The 10,029-nt window shown below is 51.2% G+C and overlaps 1 protein-coding gene across 1 annotated transcript in view; it reads right to left on the bottom strand.

The window, feature by feature from the left end:
• Nucleotides 1-5,672, bottom strand: part of ZNF496 (zinc finger protein 496) — a 52,009-nt gene extending 46,337 nt beyond the window's left edge. Inside the window, exons 1-4 of the mRNA XM_036240404.1 lie at nucleotides 5,513-5,672; nucleotides 3,555-3,655; nucleotides 2,785-3,211; nucleotides 2,098-2,281 (exon numbers count right to left, since the gene is read on the bottom strand). Of these exons, the coding sequence (XP_036096297.1) occupies nucleotides 2,098-2,281; nucleotides 2,785-3,174 (574 nt within the window). The 5' untranslated portion in view covers nucleotides 3,175-3,211; nucleotides 3,555-3,655; nucleotides 5,513-5,672. The remainder of the gene's footprint in view (nucleotides 1-2,097; nucleotides 2,282-2,784; nucleotides 3,212-3,554; nucleotides 3,656-5,512) is intronic.
• Between the last annotated feature and the right edge of the window lie 4,357 nt (nucleotides 5,673-10,029).

Below are 10,029 nucleotides of genomic sequence, written 5' to 3' on the forward strand. Positions count from 1 at the left end.
TGGGCTCTAACCCAATAGGACTGATGTCCTTATAAGAAGAGATTAAGCCCTGGCCAGTTTGGCTCAGCAGTTAGTGTCCGCGCATAGACCAGAATCGCAGGTTCGATTCTACTCAAGGGCATGTACTTCAGTTGCGGTTTGTCCCTGGCCCTGGTTGGGGCCATGCAGGAGGCAACCAGTCAATGTGTCCCTCTCACATGGATGTTTCTCTCTCCCTCTCCCTTCTTCCCACTCTAAAACTATCCTTGGGTGAGGATAAAAAACAAAAAGAAGAGATTAAGCCCTGGTGGGTAGCTCAGTTGGTTATAGCGCCCCCCACCCCCCCAACCAGTACACCAAAAGGTGATGGGTTTGATTCCCGGTCAGGGCACATACCCAGGTTTTTCAATTTGATCTTCAGTAAGGGCATGTGTAGGAGGCAACCGACTGACGTTTCTTTCTCACATCAATGTTTCTCTCTCTCTCTCTCCCGCCTCCCTTATTCTCTTTAAGATCAATTAAAAAAAATTTTTTAAATAGTAAAATAATAAATTTTATTTTTAAAAAAGAAGAAGAGATTAAGATACAGACACACACAAGGGACAACTATGGGAGGACACAGGGAGATGACGACCGTCTACATGCCAAGGAGAGAGGCCTCAGAAGGAACCAGCCCTGCTGACTCCTGGATCTTGATCTTCCAGCCTCCAGTACTGGAAGAAAGTAAATGTCTGTTGTTTAAGCCATCCTGTCTGTGAGACTTTGTTCAAACATTCCTAAAAAACTAACAAAATTATCTGTACTGTTAACCAAGGAGAGGCTGAAGAGTTTGATACAGAAGTCAATATAGTTTCACCCATGAAGAAATTTAATATGCGCTTTTTTTAAATTGAAAAACTTATTAACAATGTAAAGGACAACTGTGAATCTCAAGAATACTCTCCTGGCATGCCCTCTCCTTTCCATCTGTTATCTATAGCACAATGTGGCAAGTCTGCTCAAAGTAGCCCTCACACCACAGAGGTCACTTACTCAACCTGAGGGCAGCACAACTTTCCATAAAGATTACTTCAACTTGCCCTGGCTGGTTTGGCTCAGCGGTTAGTGTGTTGGCCCGTGGACCGGAGAGTCCCGGGTTCGGTTCCCACTAAGGGCACGTACCTTGGCTGCAGCTTGTCCCCGGCCCCGGTTGGGGTCGTGTGGGTGGTGACCACTTGATATGTCTCTCTCACATTGATGTTTCTCTGTCTCTTCCTCCCTCCCTCCCTCCTGCTCAATCTGAAGATAAATGCAAAAGTATCCTCGGGTGAGGATTAAAAAGAAAAGATTACTTCAACTCAAAATCATGACTGGCTCAGGTACCCTGCTCAGCATTTTATGTATATAATTCTTTAATCCTCAAGAAACCCAATAAGGGTAATGATTATCTCCTTTGGATGGACCAGAAAACTGAGGCTTGCAGAGTTTAGAAGCAAGCCCTGGGTTATAGCGAGGGGATTCAAAGTCAAGTAAACCTGGTACAAAACCACCTGCCTATAGCCACCAGCATACTTTATATAGATATTCAGACATGGCTAGGTGACATCCAAGCCGCATATCCTAAGACACAAACCTGTTCCCTTGGAAAGTATTTCTGTATTTCCTTGTAACATCATAACAAGTCTGAGATCAAGAGTTGTTTAACAGAGAAAGAGGTTGAGAGAAACCAGTGGACATGACCACAGTTGGCTCTTGACAACAGGTTCCTGACAACAGTGCTTGGATGTCCCCCAAATGACAAAGCCCAGAAATGTGCCCTCACAAAGATGACGGTAACCCTGGCTGGTTTGTCTCAGTGGTTATTGCATTGGCCACAGACCAGACAGACCAAGAGAAGATGGTGCAGCCTCAAAGACACACCCCCTACAACAGAGGTCCCTCTGGGTGAACGGGACACCATTGAAATAACAGACACCCTCAGGAAATTCTGATTCAATCACTCTAGGCAGGAACCCAGACCTTGAAATTGGTTTATGGCTCCTCAGCGGACAAGAGAGAACTACTGAGGTCAAGAGCCACCACCAAGGCACAAGGTGGGGTGTGCAGGCCTCCCCACACCCTCTCACCCCGACTCCCTACCTGGGTCCCCGCTGAGCTGGCCTGGCAGTCTGCTTGAGAGCCCAGGGCCCTGGGAAAGGGCCATCAGCTGGGCTTCCTGGCTCTTTGCAAGGTGATTCTGGGGCTCTGCTGGCAGTGGCTCCTGCACCTGGTCCAGAGGGCCATCCCCATCATCAATCACCACAGGGTCCTCACAGTGCTTGAGCTGTAATCCCAGAAAGAGCTTTTCAGGACTCATGGAGAGATCCCCAGCCAGCAAGGACCAGCAGTGGTGCAAAGCCCCTCCCTTGGTCTACTGACCATCACCTCCACAGCTGACCACTGGAGGCTCAGCCTAGGTCTTGAAAAGGGTTGTAAAGGAGGAGGACTTATCATCCCCCTAATTAGAGCCTTTAGGGAATATAATATGCTTTACTGAGAAACCAATACTCATGTGGGCCTAATCAAAGCACAAAGTTCTAGACAGGCCCTGGCCAGTTTGGCTCAGTGGTTAGAGCGTCGGCCTGTGGACCAGAGAGTCCCAGGTTCGGTTCCCGCTAGGGGCATGTACAAAAACAAAACAAACAAAAACGTTCTAGACAGAATTTCTCATCCCTGCGGGGAAGTGGGGGGGAGGGCTGCATGGCCCACCTCCTCACACTGCTACCCAACCCGCTCTTACCCTCTCCTCCCAACCTCCAGCCAGCCCAAAGCAGCTGCTCCACTCACCCACTGCCAGGGTCTCCCTGGCTCCCGCTCCAGTGCCTCCACAGCAGCCACAGCCTGCTCTCCACTCTCAGGCTCCTGGGCTCGAACCCAGCCCTGGATCTCATGGGGTAGGATGGCCAGGAACTGCTCCAGCACCAGCAGTTCCAGGATCTGCTCCTTGCTGTGCCGTTCAGGGCGCAGCCATCCCCGGCACAGGTCCCAGAGGCGCTGCAGGGCCTCACGGGGGCCCGCTGCCTCCTGGTAGCGGAACCGGCGGAAGAGGCGTCGGGAGGACTCGGGGCTGGGAAGCTCACCCTGGGGGCCAGGGTTCTCTCCCGGTGGGCTCCTCATTTTCCTGGGCTCCTCACTTTCCTTCGGAGCCAAGACTCGGGGGCACAGGGCTGTGGGCATGATGGGATTTGATGGGGGTCAGCAGCAGAAGACGACCCTATTTCCAAACAGAAATCACTGGCTTCAATACTCTGAACTCTTGCAGTAGGTGCCAAGGGTGGTGATGGAGAAAGTGACAAGGCCCAGAGACCAGCACTTGGGAGAAGCCCTGGGACATGTGTGAAGTATCAGTGTGACTGGCCCTTACACAAAGAGAAAGAAGAACTATCACCCCCCAACAGCATCATTACATGATCCTCCTAACTGGTCAACCAGACAATCAAGGCAGGGAGTCTGAGAGAAAAGTGGTGGCCTTTCAATGTGACAAAGGCATTCCAAGCATTCCAGAAAACAGACAGGGCTACATGCAGGAGAGAGAAGGAATTAAGACTCTGTGGTACCTTCAGTGGCCACGTCCTCCTGGAGACCTGGGAGGGCTGAGCTAAGCAGGCTGCTATCTTGGCGGCTTCTGAGCCAAAGTCACAGTTCCTGCCCTTGAGACCTTTACAACATGAGTTGGAAAGACAAAGACAGATGTTCGGGGTAAGAGCCATGAAGGCATAGCCAGTAGGGAAAACCCATCCTGCTGGTGGCCAGCGCTGACTATTGGTACTAGACCTGCTAGATCCACACAGACAGACCTGGCCCTGCCCCACCAAGTCTGCCCTAGGAGACAGAGTTCGTGAAGCACATGGCTGAGAAAATACCCAGACAAGTCCTAGCCAGTTGGTTTGAATGCTGTCCCGTACACCAAAGGGTGGCAGGTTTGATTCCTGGTCAGGACACATACCTGGGTTTCAGGTTTTATACCCCACTAGGGGTACATACAGGAGGCAATGGATCCATGTTTCTCACTCACATCAATGTTTCTCTCTCTTTCTCCCTCTCTCTCTCTCTCTCTCTCTCTCTCCCTCTCTCTCAAATCAATCAATAAAAACGTATTCTCAGGTGAGGATTAAAAAAACACACCAAGAAATGGGACAGTCAAAAGTGACAGCCACTCCCTCAGATTCCTGGAGAAAAGCAACACTATTTATTTAAAAACACCAGCACTTTGCCCTGGCCAGTGTGGTTCAGGTGGTTGGGTGTCATCCTGTGCACTGTTCAATTCCCAGTCATGTGGCGGATTTTGGGCTCAATCCCCAGTGGGGACATGCAGGAGGCAGCTGATCCCATGCTTTGCTCTAACACTGATGTTTTTCTCTCTCTAAAAAATCAGCCTCCCCAGGGCTCACTCACTAAAATCTGAATAGTAAACTTTAGCATATATCTAAAGATGCCTTACTCTTCAACCCTGCCTCTGCCAGAGTTCTCTACCCTTGCCATCTTCAAACCATGATGAAGGCACCTTGCACACACCAAAGAGCCCTTCTGAGGCAGAACAGAGATGAGGTGCTGAAGGTACAAGCCCCAACTGAGCACAGTGAGACTCAAGGCCCCTCCACCTCCCCAGTGACCATATACAGGCCACATAAAAAAGTAACAGCCACTACTCATAGTCTATAGAACCCAGAGAAAGTCCCTCCCCCTCTCTCAGGCCTCTGAGACCACTGGGCACAATCATTAGACCACCACACCCAGATTGTTTGAGGCACCCTAGCTTAACCTTAACCTTCAACAGCTCAGGGCCCCAAGGGTCCCATGTGGAATGCAGGCCTCCCTCCGATTTCACAGGAAGGCCAGAAGACCCACAAAGCCATGAAATGGCAGTCAGAAAATCCCAAGTGTACATCAGCTTTGCTTTCCAAAGGAAAACAAACAGACTAGCAGAAAAGGACTCAAGGAGTCTGGTTGGGCACGTTAGTTCCTTCAGTGCCTGCTCCTGCATATGAAACCCAGTCTCTGGCTCCACCAGCCCAAAGACCCTGAACTCAGCCATCATACACCTGTAGGGCCTCTGGGTTCCTCAGGTCTGCCCCAACCTAGGGGACCTAAGCCCCACCCTCAGCACTCGGTGTCCGCTTAGAACCAGTCCTAACCAGACAGCTGCGTTCCTCTTTGTCACCCATGCACCTGGAGGTAGGAGGCTCAGGAGTGATGCCTGATGAATGAACAAACGTGAGTCCCGGGTCCGGGAGGATTCCCACGGGGCAGGGTGGGGATTAAAGCAGCTCACGGAGGAGGGACAGCGAGTGATCAGCAGAAAGGAAAGGAAGGGCATTTTAGCCCAGGGAAAGGGAGAGCTTTTCCTCGCTTCCCCTCTCTCCCGCTTCCTCCCAATGCGCGCGCGCGCGCGCGCACACACACACACACACACACACACGCACGCGCGCCCCCAGTGTAGCCAGCGCGCGCGCGCACACACACACGCACGCGCGCGCGCGCGCGCCCCCAGTGTAGCCAGCTCCCGACTCCTCACCTCACAGCCTGAAATTCCTTCCTAGCATCTAACTCAAATCGCTCCTGCTGCGGCATTAGTCTCTGCAGCTGTTCTTCATGCTTCCCAGCCAGGCTTTCGGCGTCCTTTCCAAGGCGGGCTCTCTGCAGGGCCAGACTCTGTCCCCAGCCAGACAAGCCCTGTCTCCTGCTCATTCAGAAAACCACAGCTCCACTTCGGAGTGAAGCAGTATAAACAAATGCAGACACCTGAAAAACAATACTGGTGTTGTCTTACCGCCTCCAGCCGCAGATCCAGCGACGGTTGGCTCCGGGATGGAGGACGCGCCGGGCTGAGGGGCGCAAGGGATCAGGGTGCGCGGGGCTGGGAGTCCAGGGTGCTTGGGACTGGGGGAAGCGGTGGGAGGGCTCCGCACGAGCCTTTAGGAGCCCAGCCCCACTCACCACCACAGCGCGTCCCAGTTGGCGGGCCGCGCAGCCTGGGCCGCCACCGAAGCCCGCCTGACGCGGAGGAAAGGAAAGGCCGGACCCTCGGCTCCCTCCCCTGGGACACTTCCTGCTCCACTCTAGGACCGCGGAGGTCTCAGCATCTCAGTGGTTCGCTCCCCGCCCCCAGACCGAGGTGTGCGCAGGGGTGATATCCGACACCCCCCCAGCATGGCCTGCGCGCTGCCCCGCCCCTCTCCTCGCACGTCCGGCCCGCCGCCAGGGCCAGCCTCCCTATGGCACAGCGCGTGGAGGGCGCGGTGGGTACGACCCCCTGCAGGCAGTGACAGAGGACGCCGAAGTCATGAGGGCGCTAGGGGTCTGGGCGATCCTCTTCACTGTTCTCCTCACTCCGCGCCCCCAGGGTTTGTGGATGCCCGGAAGGGCCTATCTGGGGCCTGAGCTGCCGGCTGGAATGGGGAAAGGAAGCCGCTCCATTTAGGAATCCCTTGTGACCGCCCTTGGCAGGCGCCACCCACTAATAGCCAAAACCCGCTTTCTGGGCCAGCTGCGCAGCTCAAGAGGCGAGTAGGGCTAGAGAAATGTGGACATCCCTCTCTCTGCCTCCTCCGCCTTGGGACGCCCAGGTGTTAGTTTGCACTTTCTTGGGGTGAAACAGATTTGTGGAGTTTCAGTTTAAGAAGGTTACCTGCTGCATGGCCTTTCTGAGCATGAGAACAAGGCTGGGGAGAGCCCAGAGGGTCCCGGTGAATCTCACCCGGAGCATCTGGTGGGGAAAGCTTGGTGCTCTTGGTTCACACTGGGCCAGGAACGCAGGGAGAAGTTAAAGACCTCTGGAAGTCAAGTGGCAGTGATGGGCAAGCAGGAATTAGGGCCTTAGGATCCGGCAAACACTACCCTACGCTGAACATTGCCTGAGTCAGGAGGGGTCTTCCTGGGTCATCCTTAATCTTTCAGATTTCGGAGCTTGGGAGAAAGAGTGCCTCTGGTCTCCTGAGCAGGTCTGATTCCCTCAAACCTCTCCTTCATCGACCCTGCACTTAAGTTAAACTCTCGGAACAGAAGGCAGAGAAAAGTCTTTATGTACCAGAGGGTCACCTCACTGCATACATCTCTGCTTACAGTCAGACCCTGTTTCAAGGGCAAGCAGAATAAACCAGTTCCCCTAATGAAAATGGCCCAAGTGGGTGGGGAGGAGGTGAGTGGGCCAAGACACCAGATCCTTGCCCTGCATGTCTCCTCATTCCATGGCCTGGTGCCTCCTGTTTCTTCCTTTAAATTACAAATTGTCACTCTGACTAGGGAAAGTTACTAAGAGCCACATTTGTCAAATGCCTGGACTCTGACTTCAGCAGGAAGTGAACGAAAGCAAAGGAGTGAAGCTCTTTTTTGTGAACAGTGATTGCCTCCGGAAATACCAGGTGCTGGCAGGGTCACCCAGAGAGTGCATCTGGAGCCTGCGAATTCAAATGGGAGCCACCCCTGTCCAACTTCACTGAACTCAGTGTTAAGCCCCCCTCTCAGGAGCACCAACCAGCACCATTGCAGCCATGGAGCCAGAAGAGAGGTTCCCAATAGGAGGAACCAGGGACCAGAGAGGTAGGCTGGACTTCGGTGCTTTAGCAAACAGCCCACCCTGTGGCACTGTCTGGAGGTCCAGACCCTCTGCTAGAGCTCTAAGCCCTGTGACTGGCTGGGGAACCAGCTGTGAGTGTTGAGAATTTGTGCTTCTCTTTCTGCTTAGTGTATCCCTAAAGCAGGTAAAATGCAGAACCCAGAGATTGCTAGCACACAGCATCATGTCAGTCCCCACTGCCCAGACCAGCTCCTTCCCTTGAACAGATACCTCCCTGCAAATTGTTGACCTGTCTCAGCTCAGAGCTTGCCCTCACTTTGCATTTCTCTTGTATTTCACTAAGCACAGAGGTTAAGAGCCAGAGCATCTGGTTTAAATCCTGCCTCCCTGACTCCTTACTAGGTGATCTCAAGCCAACTTAACTTTTCTGTGACTCATCCAGAAAACAGAGATGATGCTGTCCACCTCATTGGGTGGGTATGGAATTATTCATATCAAGCACCTACTAAGCTCTCTTAGTGCTAGGTACCTTTCCAGGTGCTCAGAGTACATCTGTGAACACCACTAGCTCCTGAGGGGAACAAGCAGTTAGCAAAATCAATACCACAATCTGCTAAGTTTGATTCATGCTGCAGAGGAAAAGAAAAGTGGAACAGTGTCAGGTAACCATAAGGGGGTGCTGGGTCCCTGTATTAAAGAAGTCAGGGCAACATGGCTCTTTCTGGAGCATGTCCATGCCTTTCCTGTCCCCCCACGTGCATTACCTTTACCTTTCTATTTCTCCTAAGCCACATGGGCCCTTCTTTTGTCTCTGTAACATGTTTCCTGAGCCCATTTTATCTGCCTCTTTGACTTCCTAAATGAACTTTCTTATAAAAAAATTTGTTTTTAAAAAGTCAGTCTTGGCCAGTATGGTTCAGTGGTTAGAAAGTCAACCAGTGCACCTAAGGGTCACCATACCTGGTTAAGGGCATATACTTGGGTTGCAGGTTCAGTCCCTGGCCCAGTTGGGGTGTGTGTAGGAGACAACCAATCGATATGTCTCTCTCACATGATATATTTCTCTCTCCCCTCTCCCTCCCTCCCTTCCACTCTCTAAAAATCAATAGAAAAAACACCCTCAGTAAGGATTGACAACAACAACAAAAAGTCAGGGCAGACTCCATTGCCATGGTGACATCTGAAATGAGGGAGTGATTAAGCTCAAGCCTGGATAAGAACAAAGTTCCTATAATGTCCCTTCCAGTTTGAGGACTAGTTCCATGGGTATGAATATTGGTTTAAATAGGATCTGGACATTTTTTTCTGCCAGAATTGATGTTACAATATTTAGCAGCATTTAACCAATATTCCTCTAAAAGTGCATTTTCATCAGATATTCAACTAGTAAAATAGGTGTGGGAAGTTGGAAAGGCCTTCAGAGGAGATTGTGAATAAAAAGAAATTATATGCAAAATCTCGAGACTAAAGCAATTCATTATTACTGAGGGAAGCAGAGTGAGTGCAAGCACAGGTGAGATGACCACAGAAGGTTGTAGATGCCACGTTAAGGAACTTCATTTTATTGGGGTGGCCCAGAGTGGTGGCCAGTGAAAAAGGGGAGTGGGGTGTCAGCTGGGATGGAGGCACCGGGAGCCATGGGAAGGTGCCTTCCTTTGTACCAAGTGGGATTGTGTTATTTGCTACAGGTGAAGCACCAGCAAGGAAACCCTACTCTGCTGAAGGCCCACCAGTCAATCTGTATATGTATTTGGTTTATATTACTGCTGCTGATTATGTATGTTTTTATAACATGCTTGCTGTGTGCCACCAATTGTTCCATCCTTGGAAGGCCATAATGGACAGAAGATTGTGGCTTCTGGAAGCTGAATCAGACGGTAAATAAATGGCTCTTCAATATAATGCCATTGTTGATAGATGCCATAAAAATGAAATAAAAGGAAACAGTAAGGAGGAGCCTGCCATGGCAGTCAGGTAGGACCTTCATGAGGTGGTATTTGAGTGCAGAGCAGGTAGATGGCAAGCACAACAGAGGTGTGCTGGAAGAGCATGTCAGCAGAGGGAACATTCATGCAAAGCCCATGAAGCAGGAGTTTGGTACTCTTGGAGTTTGGACAGCAGGCCAGCTCTCTAACTGCTAAGCCAGAGCCCTGGCCAGTTTGGCTTAGTGATTAGAGCGCTGGCCTGTGGACTGAAGGGTCTCGGGTTCAATTCCCAGTCAAAGGCATGTACCTTGGTTGTGTTGGGTTCAATCCTAGAAAACCAATCGATATGTCTCTCTCACATCGATGTTTCTCTCTCTCTCTCTCTCTCTCTCTCTCTCTCTCTCTCTCTCTCTCCCTCTCTCTCTCTCCCTCCTCCCCTCCCTCCTTTCGTCCCTCCTTTCCACTATATCTAAATATCCTCCAGTGAGGGTTAACAACAACAAAAAGAATAGTGCAAGAATGCCCAGGATGGATTCAAGTAGTGTGTGGCCTGATAGGACCATTATTTTACCACAATCACCATTCAGAACA

Source organism: Molossus molossus, unplaced genomic scaffold (genome assembly GCF_014108415.1).
Source record: "Molossus molossus isolate mMolMol1 unplaced genomic scaffold, mMolMol1.p scaffold_m16_p_4, whole genome shotgun sequence".
Classification (NCBI taxonomy): domain Eukaryota; kingdom Metazoa; phylum Chordata; class Mammalia; order Chiroptera; family Molossidae; genus Molossus; species Molossus molossus.